Raw genomic sequence first — 26798 nt, 5'->3', positions numbered from 1 at the left:
TTAAGGCCACGGGTTCCGGGTTCAACCTAGACTGATCAGTTCAGTCTAGGATTCGGTTTACCTCAACCCGGACCGGAATCCAATAAACCGGTTTTGGTCCGGTCCGATTTACCTGGTTGAACACCCTAGTTCGGATATGGCCACAAAAATTTAGGTTATTATTCGGGTCTGATTCTTGACCCGATTATAATAGAAAATCGTTGATCCAAGAGACCGAGCGTTCCAACTTCCAATACACCGTCATCTCGGCAACCCGAAAGTGCGATGGTACCATAACCATTTCCACAGATCTCTCTCCATCTCTCTCCCCTAAATTCCTTGTAGGTTTATCGATCTCCGGACACACTTTCACATTCTCAGCAAATTAATCTAAAATATCTCAGTTTCTTTGATTCTGCTGTCCTGTAACCTCACTGACCGATTCGATGGTGGTCTGCAAATGTCGCAAGGTACGCCCATTTATCATCTCCATTCGAACTCGATCCCTCTTTAATTCAGTGGAACTATCAAAGATCTGAAGTTTTTCGAAACCCATCGACACGACTGATTTTACTTACTTGGACTCCTGATGAATCTATAATTCGATTTTGAATTTGGTTGATTTTTTTATTTTTATTTATTTTTTATTTCAATGTTCTATTAGTTTGACTTGGAATTGATCTATGTATAGTTAAGAACAGATAACACTCGGACGCGGTTTCAAATTTAAAAAAGAAAAAGAAAAGAAGACTGGGTTCACTCCATCGATGATACTGGCGTATTTTCATGTCTGATTTATGGTTTTATTTTGATTTAGTAATTTGTTTTTGATTATTCGATAGCTAATATCTCTGCACATTTGTTTTTGTTGATTGAGAGTGAGTAATTCGGATTGGGTTTATTGGTTGATAAATATGTTCCATGGAATGTCCCTCCATGCATTCGTTGCAATTTTATTTGTTGGGGTTTTACGATGTTTATTACATTTTTTGTTTTATTTTATATTTTTTATCCAACTTTCATCACTAATGTGTGGTTTTGAATGCAGGCGACCAAGCTTTACTGTTTCGTCCATAAGGTCCCTGTTTGTGGAGAATGCATTTGTTTTGATGAACACCAAATATGTGTGGTACTTAGCTAACACTTTTATGTTGGTTTCATTCTTATTTGGTCTGACATGTTCTCGTCTTAACCGATCGCCACTATATGCCTTTTGTACCATACACTATTATTTTGTTGTTTATATAAAGTGCTATGTAAGTGATGTATTCCAATAGAATTAAAAGGAAAATTACATAACATAATAGTATAATGGCTATGTTTTGCGGAGATGAATGCTGCGCAATCAAGAAAAAACATGTTACAGTCTTACAAATAACAAATAAAGTGCAACACAGACGTGGTTTTTGATATAGACGAGTGGGAAAATAAGAAAGATGTAATCGGAAATAGTTCAATCATGAAAAGTGTAGAGTTCAGTAGGTGATAAACTAAACTAAGGGAACTCAAATGTGATGGTTGGGTCATGTGCAACGAAGATCAGTAACAGTCCCTGTTAAGAGGAATGTGAGATTGAAGACTTGAAGCTTCTAAAAGAGTGAGAGGAAGATAAAGAAAATCTTGATTGAGTTAGTGAGAGTAGCTTTGAGGACATTTTAATAAAAGCCTTGGCTTTAGACCTAGTTACATAGAGGAATATGATTTATTTAGCCAACCCCAGATACTTGGGATTAGGCCTTGACTTTTTTTGATTTGGTAGTTTTCTTTGGCCCAGATAATGTGGGCCCCAAACCAATTAGCATACCGAAACAAGCCAGGTGGTTGTGTTCCAGAGATGTCAAAGCTTGTTGGACCTCCATTTACGTAATATCGCATAGGGCTTTACTTAATTGACTTTTGTTGCATGTGTTGAGTCCATGGTGAGTCTGTGGACCACGTTTTTATTCACTGTGAGTTTGTCTTTCTTCTCTGGTCATACCTTCTCTCTTTATTTAAGGTCTCTTGGTGTCTTCCTGGCTTGTTTGTTTATCTTCTTTTTAGTTGGAAATCCCCTCCTTCTCTGGTAGGTCGAAGATTCTCTAGAAGCTAACACCATTTGCTATTTGTTAGGGTTTTTGGAAAGAGAGGAATATGTGCACTTTTGATGGCACTGAAAGTGACATGTAGGAGCTTCTTTTTAACATCATTGGTTTGCTCTTCTTTTGGTGCTAGCAATTTAGGTGTTTAGGGCTTCTTTTTTGAAGATTTTATGTTTAGATGAGATTATGTAATCAGGGGGTGATTGTGTCTTTCCTTGTTGTTTTTGTGGCTTGCTTGTTCCTTTCTTTCGAGGACTTCTAGTCCTCTCCCCAATAAAACTTTTACTTATTTAAAAAAAAATTTTAGTCAGCGTGTGGGCCCACCTTCCATTGGACATTAAAAGAGAGTAAAATGTAAAAACTCAGGAAACAAACCTACCCAAGGGATTTTATATCACCTAGGATAAGGTAAAAATATATATATATTTTCTTTAAGTAAATGAAGGAACTACAGATTTTCTGACACAGTAAAATAATGCCCTTTGTTATTCTCTTACAGTTTGCCCCTTAGAAAAATGCAATATGTACTCCAATGTAGCAGTGAGCATTTCGCTATGTCTCATGGGGATGCTAATTAGCTGGATTGCATGTTTACATGCACATTTAGTCAAAATTCTCCTTCCAGTATTTCATTCGTTTTCATATGGTTCCTCATTAGTTCCAACTGACAAGTGTAAAATTGTTTTATATCATTGTTGTATATTTGTGATTTTTCTGTAAGTTTGAAATTTGTTGTGACAAATTGGAATCTCTATCATTGTCAAATTAGTTTCATCAGTAGTTCTACAATGTCGTTTGGCTGTCATTAAATCTTTCAAGTGTTGTTCACTGCTGTCCTGCCCCCACTGACTTAGGTGGTACATGAGAAAAGTCAAAGTTTAGTGGCATGTGTTGTTTAAGCAGCTCCATTTAGTGCTGGCCTGATGTCTCTGCTTTGAGATATATTCTAATTTCAACAGGTCGATTCATTGTGACAAAGGACAGAGGGGGGGGGGGGGGGGGGCGGGGGAGATCACTGGTTTGTAACTAGAAAAATAGTACAGAAAAGTAATAGATAAAACTCTGATCACCATTGGAGCCAGGATTTCATGGAGGGATTTTTGGGTGAAATTCCCACTACATGCCAATTTAAGCAATGCAATAAGTTTCTTTAGAGGAACTACATATGCATAAAAGGCTGATCTCCATTCACTAATTTCAAAAGCCTCCATTATAGTTCTCTTGACAATTATTTACACGAAAATTTAGTTCCAGAAAATTGTTTTATGGGCTAAGAAACTTATCTGAACTATCCATGTAAAAATAGTCTAAATCTAACTTCTTAAAATGTTAATGTCCCTAAAACACGTATTTAACCCTTAAGGTAGATTCCAAACAGTGTTTTGAGGCCCCAGGTGCTAAATCTTGAAATGTCTATTGTAGAGCACTAGAGAATTTTCCAAGGCATCTCGTGGCTTCTCGAGGAAAAGTTATGCCTCCAAATCATGTTGACACCAACTTGGTGACCAAGCACTTGCAAATTGAAATGCATTGATAAAGCTTTTAACTAGATCTGTTTTATGATCATCATTATTAGCATTGTTTCTCCCAAATACCTTTCTTTTATAGAAAACTTCTTTAGATTTGACCTTGTCTTCGCAATATATATGGGTTGGGATTTGTAGACTCATGGAAAAGGAACTTATATGTTCATATATATATATATATATATATACGGGGAATGCTAACGTCCAAGACCTCATGGGGACGTTAGCTTTCTCCACCACATTTTTTTCAATAATACCCCTACCCATCTTGTCTTTTAGTGAAAAAGACAAGGGTATATTAGTCTTTTTCATAATAAATGCTTAATTACAGAATAAATGCTAAGGATATTTTGTTTTTAGATTTAAATGTCTTGTTGCAATAAATGCTTTGGCAATTAATGCAAACAAGCATTTATTATGTAAAAGACCAATATACCGCTATCTTTTTCACTAAAAACCAAAATGGGTAGGGGTATTATTTGGAAAAAAATGTGGTGGAGAATGCTAACGTCCTATGAGGTCTTGGACGTTAGCATTCCCCTATATATATATGTATATGGGTTGGGTTCCATAAACTCATGGATAAAGAACTCATATGGTCACACGCAATCCTAACCGTGTAAATGTGAAATCCAACGAATGGGATTTATCGTAGAGAGCCGTGATGTAGAACTAGGCTATATATTCTCCCCCTTTCCTAGATTACCCCTTAAACATTATATATTGTCTTTCCTCTTATCTCCTTTTCAATAATACCACTTGGAGCTCCTGGAAGAAGCACATGTACATACATGCATATATATACTCAATGACCCCACTACCCAAAAGTGGCACGTGGCACACTCTTCCAGGTCTCCTTGGTCCATCAATGCTTTGTGCAATCTTCGATGGACCTACATACCAAAAGTTGGCCTGATTGATGATCTATAGCCATTGGTTCTGAGCATTTTTTTATCGAGGAATCCCTAATGTTTTTTACTCATGGTCCTAGTACAAGTTGTAGTCGTGAAATTCCTATTATATATATGTAAATATGTAAAACCCAAAGTGTTTTGTCCTATATGGGCTAAAAGTTTCGGAATGGGCTGCTTTTTTGTGAGGATGATCTCCATGGTGAGGAGATCATCCTCACAAAAAATCAGCCCATTCTGAAAGTTCTAACCCCAGTTTATAAGTTGAAGAATCATGGACCGTCAATTTGTAAACCACTTTTGATGGGGGTTAGAAGTTTCAGAATGGGATGATTTTTTGTGAGGATGATGTCTTCACCATAGTGATCATCCTCAAAAAAATCGGCCCATTCTGAAACTTTTAGCCCATATAGGACAAAACTTTGGCTCCCATTTTGGCAACCGAAGCTGTCCATATATATATATACCAAAAGGATTTTTCAAGGATATATCAAAAAAGTGTTTTCCGAGGAATCTGATGGCTTCTCAATGGAATACTTGAATGAAAAGTTAGGCCTCTCCAAGTCACATTGTCACCATATTGGTGATGCAATGATTGAAGATTGAAACATGCTACCAAAGCTTATGACTGGTTCTGTTTATAATGGTCAGAAATTATCCGTCAACCTAGTTTTTGGTATCTAGGTATACCAAGCAATGAGCCCAAACTTTATAGAATCAGTGGGACTGAAAGAGTGTCCCACATGGCACTTCTTGATGTAGATTCAACAAATATTCAATGACCCTCAGTCATGACAGCATTATATTATATACAAGCTCATCCCTCTCTCTCTATCTATGAACACACACACACGCACGCACCCCACCCACCCACCCACCCACACCCACCCCCGCACGCACGCACACGCTCATGCGCGCACACACACACACACACACACAAAATTAGTCCTCATCCTTACAAAATAATGGCCCATTCTAGAATTTCTACTTCTATTAATGGCGAAATATGGTACCTAGAAATTTTCAACTTTAGTCCAGTTTTAATAGTGCTAAAAATGTCAGAATTGGTGGGTTGTTTGTGAGGTTGGAATTCATCTCACCAAAATTGACCTTTGATTCATCTAAATGTGGAGCCCACAATAATGTCAAAATATTTAAACTCACATAATATTAGGCTATTCTCATTCCCTATTTTAACTCCTGTTTGTGAGGCCCAACATGGAGATTATGTTTGCCAATCCAATCATACAATGAAATGTATTATTGTAGAGATGAGCCTCACAAAAACATTATGAATCTCATAACCTCATGACGAGTTTTCTTATAAGTTGAAAAAATGGATTGTTCAATCAAACCATTACTTTTGGTCAAATTTTTATATGACTAGAATGTTGAAATAAATTGATATTTGACGATGATAATCACTGTAGTGTGTGCAACTCATATTTTTGGATGGTCCATAATGAGACTTGTTCTGCTCCACAATGAGAGTAACTCTCTTTCCATCAATCAATCAATATATATATATATATATCTGCATATCCCCCTCTCTTTGTGTGTATGTGGCTGAAAAAGGCAATGGTCATCATTGTTTTAAAACTCAGTTTCGCGTCTCGTCTTGGCTATGCCAGATACTGAGTCGACTCGGACGAGTTTTGAAACCATGATGGTCATGATAGGTGTTGACAGATGGCAGCAAAAAGTGGCTTTTTTGTTGCACCATTTCCGATCATTTCAAGATGTGTGGTCAGGATGGTGTTTTCTTTGTGTGTGCGTGTGTCAAAATGATACATCAACGTCTCCTGACGCATGTTATATAATACTGGCCATTTTTTGCTTAACAGTTCAAATATGAATGTGCCATATATGCTTGTTACTGCTAACAGTCAAAGCACTTCTTCTCGCTTACCATTTAACGCACATGGTTCTATTCATTTTATTACTTAGGTTCATACTTACTCTGCATGGGTAATAGATGGAGAGTACGATTGGCCTCCTACATGTTGTCTCTGCCAGGCTGTGCTTGTCGATGGAAGTGATTCTCAGACCACTCGATTGGGTTGCTTGCGTATGTGGTTCACATCTAAACAGTGCCTTTTATTTTATTCTTTTCCTTGGCAAGGCTGAATGCTGAATTGATACTGCATCACATATATTTTTTTCCCTTTATCATTGCAGATGTTATACACACGAGTTGCTTGGTTTCCCATATAAAAAGTTTTCCTCAACACACGGCACCTGCAGGATATGTGTGTCCTACATGTTCCACTTCGGTAAGATTGGCATCCACATGTAGAAGTTTAGCATGATAAATCATTGGCAGATATTTGTAACTAGATTGCAGGCCATATTTAAGTAAAAAAAAAGGGAAATGCTTCCTACTCAAGTTAGGATGTTACAAGGAGGGGAGAAAATTGTGTGTGAAAACTGTACCACTTATACTCTTATAACAATGTTGAAAAAATTTATGTTTTCATATAAGGTCTTTAAGTGATGAAGATGAAGAATGCCTCTTCTATAACCTTAGCTTTTCCCCTTTGTAGAACAGCTAAGCCAGTTCCTTAGTTGAACTCTTTCACTTACCTTCAACCAACTAAGCTATTTCATAACACAAATCTAACTTTCTTCGACTAAGTTATTCCATAACCTTAGCCTCGGCTCGGCTAAGTGACTTCGTCCCTGTAAATCCTTAAAGACTTCTATGGCATAAGACAAATTGTTACTGTTACCCTCTAGGAAGGTACTCGTTATTTGATGAATGTTCCAATCGGCAACTCCGCTTATTCCAGCCTTTCCGGGGCAGCATTAGACTGGCTTACCAACCCCCCGGCCGAATCCAATTCCAACATTCGCTGAGTTGGCCGACAAGTTCATCAAGCAGTTCTGCTACAACATCGATGTCGCGCCCACTCGTCATGAATTGGAGGTCATGTCTTAGTTACCCAATGAATCATTTGCAACATACGTGGGAAGGTTAATGGCCCTAGCAGCTAAAGTGAAAGTGGTGCCTCCAGTCCATGAAAGTTTTCAGACGGATATGGTTCTAAAGACCGCCGCGTAACCCCCTGGCAAGTTGTTGTCACAAGTAAATCGGGATGGCTTCTTTTGACCTCTCCTAATTCTTTAACTCTATTAAAAATGGATAGTTCACTTTGCAATGGTGGTGTTATTTTACAACTCTATTTTGGCAATGTTAGTTGTCTACTTGGTATGGCATGGTTCATTTTCATATGGTGCTTTTCTGTGCAGATATGGCCTCCTAAAAGCATTAAAGATTCAGGATCTCTTCTTCACTTAAAATTGAAGAAAGCTATTATGCAGGTGAGTTGGATGGTGATTCTTGGGGTTAATTCTGAAGTACTTCACTAAACATTTGATGATGGTTATTTGATATTTCTAGTGAGTATATGGTTGCTTGACTAATTATGGATATCTTAGGCATACTTATCTTGTGGTGTACAAGTTTATATTAAGCAATTGTCGTCCATATATTGTGCCACCTTCATAAAAGGTGAGTTAGCTATTCAATTCTTGATATGGGAATGCGAGGATGCAAATTTTTTAAGTGAGTCGGAGTGTGTGGTTGGGTTGAAGATCACTTTTTTGCGGCCATCTATTGATTTACATTGAAAGGAACTCTGGACGTGACTTGGCATCCTTATCTCAAACTAAATGGGGGTTGAGAACATGAATAGTTTCTTCCATTCAGTTTTTTTTGGAACCCCGTATTTCGTTAAGGACAATGTCTTCTTATATTGTCTCATGACCTAAAGCCCTTTTCTTTTCCTTCTCACTGCCCTTTAGAGCATTCAACCTGCATGTTCCTTCTCACTAGTTGATAATTTTTTTTTTTTTCCTTTTTGATAGAAGGGTGAAGGTAGGGTTCTGATCCTAGGCCAGTTGTATTACCACTCACAGACTTCACCAACTCACCGAGTTGGAACCTTCAATTTTGATGATTATGATGACACCATTTAGTTTACCTACTTGCATTGCAAGGAGTCTCACCAGTCACCACACCAAGGGAATATTTCCAAAAAGCAAAGTAAATTCTTCATTCTTTCATTCTAACAAATGTCAAACTTATTGATTACTCAATTTACCATATGGAGACTTTGCGTAACAATATGCCTAATTTTTCCCCTCAATAACCAATTAATGGGATAAAAAGATACTATATCAACCACCATAAGTAAAAGTCCTTTTTCTTATAAGTATATAAGCAAAAGACTTTAATGTACTCAATATAATGAAGTATGTCGTCCTAGTTTGAACATCTCAAAATTCCTCTTAATTGGCTTAACTCTGGGCCTTATTGGACCTTTGCGATGTGCTCTAGAATGGACTGGAAGTGGTCTGTACCATGGGCTAAGAAATTCTCTACATTTATCTGCATTTTGGGCAATTATATGAGGTCTAGAACAGCCCTGAAAATTTTGACAGCCACCATATTGTGTACAATTTCTGCATCCACCTTACAACATGCTTTTGGTGAGATTAATTAGAAGGTCCGATGCTACCTTGACATACCAAAGAACACATCTTAGATATCTGAGTTGTGCCACTGAAGCTTTAGGAAAACACAGCTCCATTTGCAAATTAGAGATGAGAGATAACAGGACTGTTCTCTCTCTCCCCCCCCCCCCTAAAATGTAAAAATATTTACATAGTCAGAGACACTTGTACATCTTGTCATGTTTGTGGTGCTTTATTAACTTAATATAAATATTCTCTCCTACTATTTTCAACTTTATGGAATTTCTTTGCGGTCTTCCCAGGTGAAGGTATTAAGTGGATTGGTACCTCAGGAACATTATTCTTTGGTTAGTACCACAGTTGAAATTAATACAATAGCAAAGAAAGTCCACGAAAGAATCCCTAATGTCCTCTTTGATAATATGACCGAGTTTTCCAGGAAATTCAAAAGGATATAACAAAAAATTTCCATTTACATGTTGAAAGGAGATCTGTTATTCGGGATCCGTATATTCACTGTAGGTTGGAGAAATGTATCAGATCTATACTCTACTTCACAACAATTTGTGCTTATGCATGATTTATTTTAATTGGAGCTTCTGCTATGATAATAAGAGCAGTGTGAAATGCTGCTAGATCCATCATTATCGGTCTCGTTTTATTCACTGATCTCCTTTCATCTCTTTGTAAGATTTCACATAATATTGTCCTTGATACCTAAAAATATATCCATAGGTTTATCATCTATGAAACATATTTGGGATCCTTTTTATATGTACATTTTCATATATGAAAGGAATAACATGGAATTCTAGTAATTTAATCTGTTGTGATGGACAGAAGGAATCTTTGCATAAGATAGAAATCAGTAGACCTGCTAATATTATTCGTACCACGCACAGATGACGTTTTGAATAACTCTTGTTTGTTGTTATGCAGACGGGTTTGGAGAAAAGTTTGTTTGGAAATCATCCGGTTTCATTGCCAACAGCAGAATCCCGTAATCCTCCTCTGGCTTTTGCTTCGGATCCACTTCTGCACGTATCTGCTACTGGTTCTAGAGAGAGAAGTATTGCAGATTCTTTGGATTCCATAAAAGATCCAAGCTTATCATCTTCGGTAGTTCAAGAGGAGAGGAACTTCACTGAAGGGTACTCACCTGCAACTGGAATAGGATCTTCAAAGCTTTCAGTGGAGATAGATGATCCTAGTTCGGAAGGAAATCATTTTGCATCTGATCTTGGGACCAACTTCATGAAAAGCGCAAGTCCTACTGGTGTAGGTGGACTTTTACATGGAACATTGTATTTACAATTGATATTTCCGTTAAAATCTCTGCTTGCATGTGTATATGCATGCATAGTTTTTTCTAGTTACATACATATGTATGCATGTATTGTGTGAATGTATGTAAGTAGTACATATTTGTTACCTGTTATCTGATGCAGTCTTATTTATATGATTACAATACCCCACAGCCTGGTGCTACAACGAGAAAGGGTGCTTACCATGTCGACCGACAAAACTCTGAAATTTCATATTTTGCAGATGATGAAGATGTGCCAACTAAAAAGTACACTCGAAGGGGTGAGTGTAACGATGTCTAATTTTCTTCTGAGTTTGTACTTGTTGATTATATGAACTAGTTCTGAAAGAAACCTTGCAATGCTAGATTCGATACAATTGGTGACAGATTGAATCAAGTCAACTTACTCTGGAACTGATTAAATATGTTTTTACTTATCTCCCTCGCCTTTCCATTTTGTTCTTTTTCTAGTGATATTAATTACACTAAACATTTGCGGAAGCTTTGTTAGTCACCAGGTAGTTGTAATGATGCCATTCCTAAGCCCTTTTTCCTGCATCCCCATTTTGTATTTTATCTTTAGAGTTTGCCAAGGTTAAGCATTCACAAGCTTCATTTCCCAAAAAAAAAAAAAAAACACCTCGTCTTGGTTTGTATCTGAGTAGCCAAGGGCAATTCTTAAGCTTATATGGGGAATCTTGGAATAGTTAATAGGTCGAATTGCCGCCTCCTGAAATTAGCTTCAATTAGTGATCTGCTATAGGAGTTTCAGCCCATCCATAATCAATTTCCGCAACCCTTTCTATTTTATTATTTTTATCTACTTTTCATTGGTTAGTCTGGGGATTCACAGGATATATCCCAGAAACCAAACATGAGGATTGAATTACATTGTGATGTAACTATATTGTAAATCATCTGTAGATGGTGTGCTTGAATCAGATAAGGGCTTGGCTCATGCGGTTGAAGCATCTGTAGATACTAGATAGTGTGCTTGAGTTAGATAAGGACTTGGCTTTGGTGGTTGTTGCAGATTCTTTTGATAAGTTTAAATTTTATTGAAGAAAAGAGGCGGGGTCAAGGTGACCTCTAAAATACAGGTTGTATGGATTTTTGAGAGAGAGTTTTAGTATTTATAGGGGGCCTCTTCTTCTTCTTCTCTCAGGTTTGGTAGGTTAGGAGATGATTGTCAGGGATCCTACACAATCTGCCTTTGAGTCAAAGCAGTGGCTCTGGTGCCATGTACAATTGGCGAGCCATTTTAGTTACTCAACTGCCGCATAGGCCCTCCTGGATCTGTCAGTTAGACGTGTTAGTGAAGTCCTGATCAACTCTCTGACATCCTCCCCTACAGGAGACAGCGTACCTTACCTATCAATCCTCCTCGCTAATATCCTACTGGCTTGTCAGGCTGGGAAACCCTTATGGACAGGCGGCTCCACAAGTGGTAGTATTTCTTGCCTGCCAAACTAACTCCTTGAAGTTGTCCCCTCCCATCTGGCGGTCACATCACCTTTTATCCGTCTTGTGAAAAGCGCCATCTACATTATCTTTTTTGCAACAATTGAGAAAATCTCTAGGTATATTCTCTAGTTGTAGTCTCTGACTGGCAAAGGATTTGGGTAGAAAGACCATTTGAGGAGGATGAAGTTTTTGCGACCATCTCAAGTTTGTGTTCGGATAAGGCTACCGGTCTAAATAGGTTCACTTTGGGTTTTTTTTTTTTTAAACTTGTTTGGAAACGATTAGAGTGGATTTGATGGTGGTTTTGCTTGATTTCTTTGAGCATGTTGTCTTGGATCACAGGTCGAGTCCCAACTAGCTTTAAAGAAGCCCAAGATGAACCCATCCGGACCGGGAGCCTTGTCCGAGCATAGACTGGAAATGGTTGCCATGGCTTTGTCCTCCTCAAATGGTCTTCTAACCAAATCCTTTGTGAATCTGAGATATAATTGAACTGCAACCCGTTGAGCTTTGGCCTCACAGGATGAGATTCGGAATACAAACCAACAAATAAATCAACCACACTCTTCCTAACGTCCTCCTCCCCTTCGACCCAGCTTCCCCCAATTTTAATCTTAGAAATGACATTGGGCCTCCTGTGTGTGTTGGCCATCTGGTGGAACTGGTTATTCAAACATTTCGTTATGGGTTTCTGCTCAAATATGATCAACTAAAGCAGTAAATGACAGGTTCCTCGTATCTGAAATTATACAATTATAACTGTAGTTCTGGACAACTCTAGATAGTTCTCTGTCATTCATTGGGATTATGATTTCTGAGTTCATCCATGAGGAAAAATGCTCCATATTATCTCTGTGGGTCCAACACAGAACAAACCAAGATGAGTTATCGATTTAACAAGAATGTCCTGCATATTTCTGTTCTCAATATTCCAGCATATAAAGCAATGTCTAGTTATTAGATTCTGAAAACAAACCACTTTGTGCCATGTAGCAACCAAGAAGTTTAATCTGATGCAGTTCCAAGCCTACCGAAGGCTCATCTTGGAACTTGAAGTGTAAATTTAAACAACATAACTAGCTTCTGTACATGACATATTTCAAAATCATTTAGATTATCCCTAATCTCCAATAGGTTTTGTGGATCTGGTATATGATGAGCGAACACAGGCACAGAGTTAACTATATCAGCCACTGAAGCAGATTTCAGCAGGTTAGAGGCATTCAGGTGTTTTATCTCCACACTTTTTTATCGAATACTGAGTGTATGCCAGGGCTTGAACTAAAATCTGGTCCCCTCTCCAGTCCTTATGAGGTTATCTGGTTCACACCTTGTCTTAAAGCTTTGAGATTGGCTCTCCAAGGTCATGAACAATTGCAAGGCAATGGGACCATGGTTTTAAAACTCGGTTTCACATCTCATCTCGTCCATGCCAGATACCGAGTTGTCTCAGACGAGTTTTCCGATACGTTGAGGCATCTCGTTCAACAATGAGAAAAATGAATGTGGGGTTTAAAATTGCATCCATTACATTGACTTGTCCGTCTCGTTCATGCCTGATACCGAGACGATTCGGGCGATACGTCTCTGTCTCGGACGAGTTTTGAAACCATGAATGGGACAGACCATTTAGTTTCATGCTTTAAGTATTGATTGATTATCAAAACAAGACAAACATTTTTGATTGATGTAGGCAGTCCCAAATTAATTTCTTTTAACATAATTGAATGGAGGAACATGATTCCTTCAGCCAAATCCAATTTTTTGGGTATGGCTTCGATATCGATGAGGCAACCCATCTACCTCTTTCTGGTGGACCAGAAAATAAGCTTCAACATCACTGCTTTTTCTATCCTTGACCCTTCTAAAGCCCATATCACCTTCAGCTCTGGCTACACATGGAGCAAATTGTATGGATTATAAAAGTGAAGGACTTAGCATCTGACTTTTGGTCGGAGTTAATCAACTTCGCTTAATGACATCTACCTTATTGTTGTTACTTATTAATTTTATCAAAACTGCTGCATGAACAATTTTGAGCTTTCTATGGAACAATCATTGTCAACAGAGGAGCTTAATTAGGGAAATGCTTTGGATGATCTACAAAATTAGATTTTCATTAAATCTTGACTAACCTGACTTAATTGAATATCCAAGTCAATTGAATCTGGAAATACTTGGATTCAGCTTGGTGCTCTAGCTGAAGAAATCGTGTACCTTTCCCGATATTTGAAGCTATTTTTGGAAGAGTACAGATTAATTCTTTCCCAAAACTACCTTTGTTTTGGTTGATGATTAAGGTAAGACATGGATCTTTGAGTACAAAAAAAAAGAAAAAAAAAAAAAAGTGTAAGACGTCTATATCCATTTTCTTACCTTTATTTGAAGTTGTATGCTTATAATTTTTAGTGATTCCCCTGTGAAAAATATTTGGATTGGTTCGACTTAAAGAAGCTGATGGGGTTCTTAATTGCAGGTCCTTACCATCACAAGTTTCTAAGGGCTTTACTACCTTTCTGGTCTAGTTCCCTGCCAACTCTTCCAGTGACTGCACCCACACGCAAAGATGTGCTTAACACAGATGCTGTTTCTGAAGGTCGTTTGCGGCATCAACGATCTTCAAGGATGGATCCAAGAAAAATCCTCCTCGTCATGGCAATCATGTACTATCTTTTTTCCTTTTTTTTTTGATAAGTAAATGCTAAATGTAAATTAAAATAAGTAGTTGAGATGACCAACTGGAGTACCAACAGAAAAAAACTTGGTCACAAGGGAGCTAAACCACACACGCGCTCCCATCTCCCCATGAAATCATCAAAGAAAATCCCATTAAATTCTTAAAAGCTTTACACTGCGAGAACAAAAGACCCAAAGCAGACACCAAAAGCTCTTGGATCTTGATCTCTTTATAGTGGTTCCTCTCATTTCAAATATCCCAACAAACCACGAAAGGAATGAGTGACGAAGGTGCTCTCTTTGTCAGATTGAAAGAAGAACCCAAGGTCATCCATGTCTGAAAGAGGCAACACACTGACTCAGGAAGAGAAGCTGAGACACCAAATAGGAAGAAAACAAAACTCCAAACGCCACAAGCCATAGTGACGAATAGACAGGTGGTTGATTGTCTCGCCATCCTTCTTGTGCATACAGCAGAAATTTGGTGTATATAGACCTTTGCGGATAAGGTTATCCGTCGTTAGAGTTTTACCCAAAGTTGCGGTCCTAACAAGGAAAGAAATCTTGAAAGGAACCTTAGGGCCCCAGATAGCTGTTGCAGGGAACCACCCGCCATCCATCCGTTTGCTGCAACAAACGATAAAAAGAATGAACTGAAAATATACTTTCTTTGGTTCCATTCCACTCCCAACTATCATTCCTATCATGATTCAGACAACTCCCTGCCAGCCAACTTGTCAATCTGGCTACCTCATCCATCTCCCAGTCGTTAAAAGCCCTTCTGAATCCAAAATCACAAGACACATTATCACCTGACACCACCAAGAAGGACGAGATAGGAAACCCCTTGGAAGAAATGCTGAAAAGATTAGAAACTTGCTCCTTTAAAGAACAATCCCCACACCAATAGTCCTCCCAGAATCTAACAGTATTGCCTCTCCCCACCTTGAAACTCAATTTTAAATGGAACATGGGAGTAACTTAAGGCTTCCTCTTCAATCCCCACACTCATAAGGACCACACTTCAAGCCACTCTCCAACCTATACCGACTTTCCCCAAATTTGGCCACCACCTTCCTCCACAAGCTAGTCATCTCCAATCGGAACCTCCTTACCTACTTGCCTAGTAATGCCTAATCCATCAAACCCAACCTCCACACTCCAAGACCCCCCATTTGCCTTTGGAGAACATACCATCCACACTCCTTAACTTCTTTTACCCTTATCATGCCAAAGAAAATCCCTAAACAATGTCTCCAGCTTCACCTCCACACTTCTAAGAATCCTGAACAAAGGAAGGAAATAAACCGGTTGAAACAAACAAAACCTCAAGGTTTGGTGTTGCAGCTAGAACACACCAAGTGGCTTGGCCTTGTTTCTTACTTAATACTGCAGTGATCTGATAGTGGAACATGACTTTCCATCAGGAAGAGTGGAAGAAAAGCAGCTATCTGTCCTGTCTGTGTTTCACTCTTGGCACACATGGGTTAGAGTTCCATCACTAATTACTAATTAGGCCCACAAAGAGACTTCTGGATGGAAGACTTCCAATCTTGTGATTGTAATCATCAGGTCTTTAGACGTCTTTCCAGGAATGTTTGCCATAGTTTTTTTGACGCCTAAACTAAGTGATAGATTGGATGGATGATTTCTGGTCTATATTTCCTAAGTAAGGTAGACACCATTAAATCGTGGGTCCTGATTTTTTTTTTGGTCATATGTGGGGGTTTGTTTCCCATCCTCCCCTACTGATGCTAGTCTACCCCCTCCAACACACACACACACACTCTCTTATCAAATTAAAATAATATTATTTATGTTTAGCTGATTCAAGTAGTCCATGATCTTCTTCAGGGCATGCATGGCGACAATGGGTATTTTGTATTACAGACTGGCACAACGAAGTCTTGATGAAAACCAGCCCGATGACGAGCAACAGTGAGCGTTGCTTTAGCCTTTTTCCAAGCTTGGGTGACACAGTATTCTCTCTTGTAGACTCTTCATTACTGGGTTTTGGCTCCTGTACATCTGTATTCTGCTGCCCCGTGGTGCGTGGATCCGTCTGGCATTTTTAGTTAAACATATGGGTGAACTATCAGTTGTTGTCATAGAGAGATCATTTGATCTTAATGTGAATTAAAGTGAAAGTGTTGCATAAACTCTCAGCCATTATGTCAAGCATGTTCAATTTGTTTAAGTTGAGAAGTGGGTTATTAAAAGCATAATCTGTGTGTTTCTTGACATCAGGGAAGCTTTTCTGTTCTTTTGGTAGATTGTAGAATATAAAGGTCTGAAAATAAAACTAGGTTTTGCTCGATTGAAATACGATATGCTTCTCTTTTATTGCCAGCCCATAAGGTGACAAGGTCCTTTATAAATGTGCTTGGATAGGCCTAATTTTATTAGTCATGAACAGTTTACACTTGTTCTATTTGGACATAGTTAAGTCCTTTGACATTGGTCTTCTCTAAGAGGCTAACGAAATTACCCAAGTACCCTGATCTTCAATCTCCAAAAACCCTTGATTTTTCTTCCCAAAACCTATCATCATCCTCAATATCTAAGGTAAAATCATTTACATCTTGTTTTCAACCATAAGATTATCTCTTCTTCCACTTTCAAAACAAGGTAAGATTTTATGAGGAAGAGTAGAAGATGATTGATTTTTAGGTAGAAAAGTCAAATGGCTTTTTGTGGAGGTTGAAGACAATGAATTGAAGAAGAGGTTGGATGTGTTGAAACAAATTAACCCTAGGAAAGATTGATTTTTCAGAATTTTAGCTAGAAGTTGAAGATTAAGGTGGTTATGTCATTTTACTGAGATCAAGGGATATGCCATCAGTTTTTGTGTGACTGTGTTTTTTATTTATAACAAAACTATGGTCTATGGACTGGACAAAGCCCAAATATGGGCCCGGTCTGCTGTCTACAGAGATACCCGGTTATCAAAAATAAATAAATGCATATAAAGATATGTTTGTACTTTTGAAAATTAATCAATATGATTATGGGGGTATATAATTGCAATTTTTTTTTTTGGTTTTTGACCAAATTGACCTTCATTGTATTAAATGTAAATGTAAAAATTGGGGCAATTGTGAGATTCAACTTTGGGTCTCAAACCACGAACCACGAACCACTTCTATTCCGACTTTTCTCATTATAATAGTAAAGATGTGAAGGGATTTAAGGTATGTATGATGGTGCGCGAAAAGAAGATACGAAAGAATGGAATTGAGGATCAAGATTCCATTAGCCAATCTTAAATCTTTCGGATAAGAATTTGGTGACAATTATGACACAGAATCAATATAAAAAAATGATCTTAAAAGGTGTGGTTTGCATTCAATCATCTAGAGAATATATTTGTCAACTTAACTCACCAAAAAAATGAAAAATATTTGATTCTACATGTCCCATGCATCAATTGCAAGCTAATTTAATTTAGTTTATTCTAATTAACTTCTTAGTTTAAAGTCATGACATTTGTCTTACAAATCGCACGTTCTTCGGTATATTTTGAGATCTCACTCATTAACAATAACTATAAATAATTATCATGGAACTAGTCAATTGTTTCCTCTAAACCATTAATTTACTTTGGGTCAGCATGATTGTAAGGAATTCATTTTCAAGGGAATATGAATTTCTTAGAAAAGATATTTGTGGAAAAATTAATCCGACCGTTTAATTACCCCTAAGAAAATATCAAATAGAGGATTGGTTTTTAATTTTGAAGAAAAGGGTAAGTATGTGGGAATGACATTCCAAGGTGGGATGGAAAAATATTTTCTCATTCAGGATAGAAATTTTATTTGGACAAAAAAAAAAAAAAAAAAGCTCATTCATATACAAGAAATTTCCATTTTTCAGGGAAAAATCATGTTTCTCTACCCACTGTTTATGACAATCATATAGTTCCTTATATATATATAATATTTCATGGTTTTTTAATTTTTTTGTGGGGTGAAGTTTGGAATTTTAAATAAATACTATAATTTCTATTTCAGAAGATAAAAAAATATTATTTATAAGTTAAGCAATTAATTTATAAGGATACTCATCTCTTCTCACTGAGAACAAATCTTCTTCAGATTATTATTATTATTATGACTTAATTGTACTTATAGAGCAATTTTTATTTATTTATAAAAGCTGTCAAATGATTGCATGATACATAATTTATTTGTTGATTAAAAGGGCAATAATACCCATATATTTATTTATCTAATTTAAATATTAAATGATGGATACATTATGGGATAAGATAATTTGCTGAAATGATAGGTCCCTCTTTTGTCCTTATTACTAGTAAACTGTCAATGGGCCATTTTAAGGCCCAGCAGGCCCGTTATGGATAGAGTTTGGATTATGCTATGATGCCTAATTCATATTCAGCCTAATAGTTTTATATTCCAAATTTCTATATATATTTATGTATGTACGTACAAGAAAACTATATTTGAAATTAAACACGAGCATTAAATAGATCCAAATACTTAAGGGCTGGGCCAAACTTGGACATGGGCATTTTTATTAGGCTCAGCTTGACCGCTTAGTTTAACTGGGCTTGGACTAGGATCTTGTAGCCCAAATAACGTCGACCATCACACATTCTTTATTAAATAACAACATGATCATAGATTGGATTTAGTAGACGTGAAGTTGCTGAAATGGGTGAGTTGTTAGACTGGGATAAATAAAGAATTTTGTTAACGTGTGCCCTACAAGTCCAATAAATACACTTTGGAAATTAGAATCGGAGGGTATTTCGGTAAAAAGAAATTTTTTAAAGGACATTTTCGGTACAAAATTAAATTTTCAAAGCGTATTTAACTATTTATTACACTTTAATGTGTGCCCTTAACGGCACACGTTAACAAGACCATAAATAAAATCATATATAAATACATTCAGGATTGTTCAAATCCAACCGTTAGAATCTGAAGGAATGCTGAAATCCAACCGTTTGAATCTGGTTCTAAATATTATGAAATCTAAGATGATTTTTGGATTGTAGGTCCCCAAAAGTTAGGCAAAAGTTCAAATGGACCCCAGAAAAAATAAAAAATTAAAAAATTAACAAATTGCCACGTGTATTTAAAGCATCTTAACAGGTACGCTTAGGACACACGTTAACCAAACCCTTTTAAAAGGAGTAATGATCCAGTCAGATGTCTCATTACTAACCAACGTCAGGTGGCAGCCCATTTTTATGCCACGTGGAATTTTGGTGACCTACCAACCGTATGGATATATATATGGTCTATCCCTTGATGAATCTGTAAACAAAAGATCAATTTGATTGGTGATTTGTATCCATTGATTATAGCATTGTATTAAGAATGATTTCTAATCGTTGGATTTTATTTATTTTTAAAGAGATTAGATCTACTTGATACGATTTTCAAACGTTATGATTTTTTACACGTATGATCACAATGTGATGAACCACATATCCATACGGTTAGTGGGTCCCATAATATTTCACGTGGCATAAAATGGGTGCCACCTAACCTTGGTTAGAAACAGGACACCTGACTGGATCCTTACTCTTTTTTAAAGATGAGATGAGCATCAAAGAGCTTTGTTGCAGTCAACCTGAGGAGGTGTCCTCCATTGGTGTACGCCTTGAGATTTGAGAATATAAAATTATGAAAGAGCCATTCTCGATTGGTCCACGTGGCATTAAAAAAAGAAGAAGAAGAGAGGATCACGTTTCACGCGCTGTGAGTAGTCCTGTAGGCCGGCGAGAATCAAGAAGAATTTCAGAATAACAGATTTTAGGGTTTCAATCATTCAAGGGTTAGGGCTGTTCAGATTTTATTCGTTTCGGATTGGGCTTTTTATTATTAGGGTTTAGTCTCCTCTTCACAGTTCACACATCGTGCAATGGCCGGCAACCTTCATTCATGAAAAAAAAAAAAAAAAACCAAATCTCTGCTCCACGCGTAGAATCGAACCGAAACAATCGCCGGAATCTAAGGTGTGGAAATTATCCACAAGAACCACATTGATCTGAGTCAGTTTAGATAATGGAATCAATAACTAATTAAAAGGTTTTTGCGAAAATTAGGGTTTTAAGATTGTTAGTTTTGTTTAGATCTCACAGCTGGATTTTCTAATTTAGTTTGTGAGTTTATTTTTCGATCTTATAATCTTAAAGTTTGAATTTTTAGGGTTTAAGAGAACTGGGTTTTGTTTATTTGGGCTCATTCTTAAATAAATCTACCAACTCTTAAACTGAACTGAATAGAAAGTAGAAACAAAAACGTTAAGATTTTCGATTACATTAATAACCCTCGAAATGAACTTTATTACCATGTAGGGCATAGATAGGACACGTGAGCCCGGGCGGTTTGGAGGGTATACCCAGGAACAACAAGTTGTATAACCCTTAACCCGAACTTAACCCAACTTGACCACTCACTAACCCTAGCTCAATCCAAACTTGATCTTCTAAAAAATACAACATAATAAATAAAATCACATACAACTTTCAAATCTATTATTGAGAGAATATTTAGACAAATCATACTTAATTAAAGCTCATATTAATAATATCAATTGTCTAAGAGTCAGCACATTGATTCAAATTGCTCGATCCCTCAACTTGAGCTCGACCCAAATTGAGGTTGGGTTAAGATATTCTAACCCAAGCTCAAGTCATTTTCTACATAATTCAACCTAGGCTCTCCCATCAATCGGATTGAGCCCTGGTAGAATTCGGGCCAATCCGCCCATGTTACAGTATTATAAGTTAATCAAAACTTAGATGAGGGTAATTTAGTTAATTAAAATTTTATTTTAAAGGACCCCCAACCGGCTTCTTTTGACCCGATTCATTAACTCAATCAGTACCAATTTTTCTAACAGTTAATAAATAGAGAGCTGTTATTGGTACCCCAACTTTTACTCATTACAACCCAATTTCTTAAACTGTTTATCACACCCCAATCAAAGATTAAATCACGCTCTTCAAACATTATAAAGGTCTCAAATTATATCTCAACATTACAAAATAGTACAACATTTGTTCAAACAATTCCAGTAATTTTTTTACAATTATTATTAGGCTCATATAAAATCCTAAACCCAAAAAATAGAAATCTAGCACAAAAAATAAAATAAATAAAGAACGGAACCCACCCAAATTTTATTTATTCTTAAACATTCAATAGACCCTTTAAAAAAAATTTATTTATTTTTAATTGGGATGTAATAAATAAAAGTTGGGGTGTCAATAGCAGTTCTCTAAAAATATTGGTTCAAATATAGACCCTTTTCTAACAAAATTTGTTCTATATAAAAGATTTATAGTTAAATTTTATGCATCTAAGTGGGGACAAGGATCGGAATCGACATGGTATAGTGTGTGGTTTCCAGGAACTTTCACACGAATGTCAGATGTCCCTCAATCAAATTTTTAATTACTCTTCCAACAAAAATAGAAAATTCCCCACGTTCTCAACATGCCTAGTCTCTCTGTCAAACTCAATTGTTCTTCTTTAATTGAATTTCTACCAACTAATTAATAACTCCTAGTCTCACATCTTTCAATTATTGCTCTTAGACCCTCTCTACTCATTTCTGAGTTGTACTTTTGCCCCTCGTCGTCGACCCCACCGTGGACTCGTGCAACTTACTACATATCATTCAGACTACCCTACAATTTAATGATTGAGAATTAATTATATCCAAATCTATTTATAGAAATGAAGTCTATCCGATGCAACATTCTTAAGCTTAGGCTTAGGAGATGTTGGGTATAATATAAGTATGTCTCAGCTTAACAGTTAACACTCAGTAAACACAAGTCTCTCTTTCTTTTCTTTTTTTTATAGATTTTCGATAATCGAAAGAAGATGGATGCTATGGGAAACTTGTTTAATGGGGAATGGAGCTCTTTCATTGAAGTATCCACCGACGAGGCTGATTTTATGTCACAGTTGTTCAGTAACTATTCATTTCCAGGCGAGCGAGATGAGGGTCTGAGTCCAAGGGCCACTCATGATCAAACTACCAAGAACATGGGAGATCCTATTAACTCAAATTTATTTTATTTTCCTCAAGTGGGTAGTCATAGTAATGGTGTTAATTTCTTTTCTCCCATATCGGGCCACGAAAACTACTCCGGAACCGATTTTAATACTTCCAACTCTATGGATTGTTGCATGGTGGAAGATCAGAACACAAGTTCATCGATGGAAGCTTTTTTTCCCGACATTCTAATGGAAAATGTTGGTGATCATTTGGATCAGAAATTGCAGCTAAAAAGGAAATCTCAGACACTTGAACTCGATACAACCATGGGAGATGAAACCAACTCACTTGAGCATTTTAAGAAGAAATCTCGGGTTTCAAACAACGTGAGTATAATTTGAAGCTTTAACCCTGTTATTGAAGTGTTTGATTTTCTCATATTTTGTTTTCTAACCTCTATTTGTAATTTAAAATGTAGGTTCATAGGAACAAAAAGAATGTACCATCAAAGAACCATAAGATCGTCTTAATTAGTGATGAAAAAGAGGAGACTAATGGTGGTTTGAATGGGCAGAGTTGTGTAAGTTATAGCTCTGAGGATGATTCCAATACATCTCGGGAGTTAAATGGAGGCTCTAATGACTCTGCTGCTATTAAATCGAATGGGAGATCACGGACTAGTAGGGGGTCGGCCACCAACTCGCAGAGCCTCTATGCAAGGGTAATTACTACTAGCACACAACCACAATTGCCCTTCTCAAATGTATTTGTTACCAACCAAACTTAAACGATCCCATTTTCGATCGATCTTGCAGAAAAGAAGACAGCGAATAAATGAACGGTTGAGAATCTTGCAGACCCTAGTCCCTAATGGAACAAAGGTATGTAGTATACTTCACAAAAATGGCTAAATTTCGATGCCCACTTTTTTTTAATATTAGTATCATTTCATGTCATTGTTGTTTATAGGTTGACATAAGTACGATGCTCGAAGAAGCTGTTGAGTATGTGAAGTTTTTGCAGATTCAAATCAAGGTAAATGAAACAAAATTGGTTTAGATTCTTAATAGGTTTTATAGAAAAAGCTCATTTATTTAGAATCAATCTGAAATTAGAAATACTAACTACATTTGTTTGAACTTGATTTGAAAAAAGTTCACTAATATATTTTTTCTTCCCATTGTGGGTCTTTGCAGCTTTTAAGTTCTGATGATCAGTGGATGTACGCTCCCATCGCTTACAATGGCATGAACATTGGCTTGATCTGAAAATCTCTCCATCGGGATGAGTTCGAAAGATGAAAGCAAGTGATGCTGCAAATATATTAATATATTATAAATATATATATCTACTTATCTAAAAAATTCATCGTTATCTTTTAACGACTTAATCTAAAATAAGTAATTAAGAATTCGTTTCCAGATCCATGAGGAGTAATCGTCACGATTGGTTGAATTACACCTTCATGTATTCATTTTATGAGGCAGAAAACTTACATATATGTACCAATTCTGAATAATATTCAAGGGATTGATGAGAATATATTATAAGTTTTGAAAACATGTTATGCGCACCATCTTCAATAACGTTTGGAAATTGAATTATTTGACAAAACTACAACCATTGAGATTTGGAAAACTATAAGAAACAGATCAATGATAGGGTGTTCTAGTGTGGGGAGCCCTATCCTACTACCTAATTTTTTTGACAATCTGATCTTCAACCATCGAAAAGAACTGGTAGATTGGGATGTTATAAGCAGTTATTGAGGTTCAATGTATTTATTTATTGACTTAGCTATAAACTCCATTTATGATCTATAAGATATTGGTAGAACTACATAATGAAAAGGAAAATGCTGAAATGACACAAAGTATTTACTGCGATTCTCACAAGTCTGACGTGGGATGTGCACATAACCGTAGCCATAGATGTGTTTTCTCATGATACGAGTAAAAACCATCTACGGTTATGTATGCATGTCCACGTCAGAATTGTGAGAATCACAATAAATCCTGTGTCACCCCAGCACAACTCTAATGAAAATAAGTTTTGATTGATATTTCTCCTCGTTGGATTTGAGAAATTTCTACCTAGGGCTTGAAAACCTAATATCTTTTACTAGTGGCATAGGTTGTGATGAAAAATGCTCAAATCAAACAATTAGGAATCATCAACCTGACTGATTTTTGAATGTGGGTCCATCAAGGGATAAGCTAAATGTTCATGGGTCTTGGACCCAAAAGTGCTTTATGTGGCATGTGCCTAAGTGGTTAAGGGCTTAAATTTGACATGTTTCAATTGGCTTAGGTACCTAACATTTAGTGTGAGAGCCCATGTCTCAAGTTCGAGTTACAAAAAAAAGCTTCCCAGGAGGCTAAATGTCAAGAAAAAAAAAAAAAAAACAACCGGAGAAAGTTTCAAGAAGTGCCCGAGGGATATGAATTAGAGGAAAAAGTCTGAGAAAAGCCCTACCTAAAATGAAAGCCTCTACAGATATTGGTTATGGAGCATAGATGCTTTTCATCAAACTCTAGAATGACTCTAAGTTGTTTGAACGAAGGATTGTGTCAATTCAGAGTTCGAACCAACCGGAACCATCTATTGCACAAACAAGAGTGAATGGATCCTCAAAGAACACAAAAAGACCCATAAATAAAAGGTCTCATATGGGTTAAAGATGATAACTAGACAACCAAACCATGTGGTAAATTGTGTTAGCTATGTTCTTATTTTCTTGAGACTCTAGGCATAATCTGTTTCCTAATAGGGATGATTTGAGTTTTCTAATAAGGGTGATTTTGGCTGCAATAGGTTTGTACCCAATTCAAGAGATTCGGGCTTTATTGTATCTTGGAAATTATTTTTATCCTATATCATTTTTCACTCTAAAAAAATTTAGAAGGGACCAAAATTTGTTTCAAAGAAATATCTCTTGATCTTTTTGCCTTTATGTATTGGCTCAAGCCCGAACTTTGGCAATTAAGACATTAGTAGGTGGAATGTGCAAATGCACATGTATTGCAAAAATTAGGATTAATGTATGACTAAATTTTTTATAATTATTTTAAAATTTTAATGTGATATCTTATCATTTAATATATGATGAGTACATTTTTTTCATGCTAACTAGGCATCCCTGTAGACAGTGGACTAGGTCGTATGTGGGCTTTCCCAGTACATAGACCATGGTCTTGTCCAAGGACTAGTCTCAGGGCACATGCAATGCCTGCACGTCACATGCACTAGGCAAGTGACGGGTGTGCCCTCACGAGTGGTTTATGAGGAATTAATGCTCATACTGGGTATCAAACTCACGACCTACACGCATTAATCGCTTATTGGTCCGAAATTACCATTGAGCCAACCCCTCAAGGTTAATTTATAACATTAATAAACATGATTTTGAAAATAAGGACATTTTTTTAATTTAAGAAAAACTAATTTGGTCATTGGATTGTAAGGGCTTTCTTCTAATTTAATTTATTAATTAAGATGTTTTTGAAGATTAAAAAAAACATCGTGGGATTGTAAGGGTTTTTGTATAATTTAAAATATTAATTAAATTAACTAAGATAGGAAATGTGAGATTGTAATTTTCATTTTTGAAAAAAAAAAAAAAACAAAAAGATGGCCTTCGTAATAATAGGTTTAAAAGAAAATGTGAGGGCATTTTTATATATTTTATGATAGGTCATCATGTAGATAGTGGACCCGACCCGTATCTGGTCCTTTCCCAGTCCATAGACCATAGTCTAGTCCAAGGACTAGTCTTAGGGCACGTGCAACACCTGCACATCACATGTACTGAGTAAGTGAGGGTGTGCCCTCGCGGGTGGCCCCCTAAGGAATTAGTGCTCGTATTGAGTATCAAACTCATGATCTACAGATATTAATCACTTATCGGTCCAAAATCGCCATTGAACCAACTCCTCATGGTAATGTGAGGACATTTTAGGTCATCCAAATTTTGGTGTCAAATCACTTTATTCAGCTTTGTTTCATTGCAATAGTAAAGATAAAGATATATTGGAGCTTAAAAATATTTTATTCAAGAAAATTGAGAAGTTTTAAAATTGGAGGTGACAAATAATTTATCTATTTATCATGAGTCTTGAAAATATGACTCACCAGGTGGCATACTCTGACGTGGATAAGTTCAGGAATCATTGATCTATACCTTTCGGGATACACTTTTTTAAATAGGAAAGTGCAATCATGTATCCCAAGGCATACAAATCTAAGGTTCTCGAACTTGTCACGTCAGGGAGTCGATTGAGTATGCCACCAAGCAAGTCATATTATCACAACTCATTTATTATTTAGGTAAAAAAAAAAAATCGAAGGTTTTGAATCAAAGACTGAAGCTGAGTCTTAGAAGACTCCGGTCAAAAAGGAT

The 26798-nt window shown here is 36.7% G+C and overlaps 2 protein-coding genes across 2 annotated transcripts; both read left to right on the top strand.

Moving 5' to 3' along the window:
• The first annotated feature begins 200 nt into the window (after positions 1-200).
• On the top strand, positions 201-16741 carry LOC147407031 (uncharacterized). The gene is made up of 9 exons (XM_086435417.1): positions 201-449; positions 1028-1108; positions 6442-6562; positions 6673-6767; positions 7744-7815; positions 9910-10248; positions 10449-10557; positions 14217-14403; positions 16271-16741. The coding sequence occupies exons 1-9, from the start codon at positions 426-428 to the stop codon at positions 16356-16358; spliced, it is 1116 nt and encodes a 371-aa protein (XP_086291543.1). The 5' UTR covers positions 201-425; the 3' UTR covers positions 16359-16741.
• Positions 16742-22281: 5540 nt separating this feature from the next.
• LOC147407030 (transcription factor bHLH84-like) lies at positions 22282-23667 on the top strand. Its single transcript, XM_086432582.1, has 6 exons — positions 22282-22785; positions 22878-23020; positions 23069-23120; positions 23215-23280; positions 23369-23434; positions 23596-23667. Exons 1-6 carry the CDS (start codon positions 22282-22284, stop codon positions 23665-23667), a joined length of 903 nt encoding a protein of 300 aa, XP_086288708.1.
• Positions 23668-26798: the final 3131 nt, after the last annotated feature.

This window comes from Akebia trifoliata, chromosome 3 (genome assembly GCF_017979445.1).
Source record: "Akebia trifoliata isolate Shusen 1 chromosome 3, ASM1797944v1, whole genome shotgun sequence".
In the NCBI taxonomy this organism is placed as follows: domain Eukaryota; kingdom Viridiplantae; phylum Streptophyta; class Magnoliopsida; order Ranunculales; family Lardizabalaceae; genus Akebia; species Akebia trifoliata.
The sequence above is the reverse complement of the archived record's forward strand: the minus strand, read 5'-3'. Positions and strand labels throughout refer to the sequence as shown.

Bases quoted from the DNA above. Each gene is read 5' to 3' on its own strand.
- LOC147407031 (XM_086435417.1), top strand. From the start codon at position 426: ATGGTGGTCTGCAAATGTCGCAAG. The intron at 450-1,027 runs GTACGCCCATTT...TTTTGAATGCAG, and splicing joins TGGTCTGCAAATGTCGCAAG to GCGACCAAGCTTTACTGTTT. The intron at 14,404-16,270 runs GTACTATCTTTT...GATCTTCTTCAG, and splicing joins CTCCTCGTCATGGCAATCAT to GGCATGCATGGCGACAATGG.
- LOC147407030 (XM_086432582.1), top strand. From the start codon at position 22,282: ATGGATGCTATGGGAAACTTGTTTAATGGGGAATGGAGCTCTTTCATT. The intron at 23,281-23,368 runs GTATGTAGTATA...TGTTGTTTATAG, and splicing joins TAGTCCCTAATGGAACAAAG to GTTGACATAAGTACGATGCT. The intron at 23,435-23,595 runs GTAAATGAAACA...GGGTCTTTGCAG, and splicing joins TTTTGCAGATTCAAATCAAG to CTTTTAAGTTCTGATGATCA.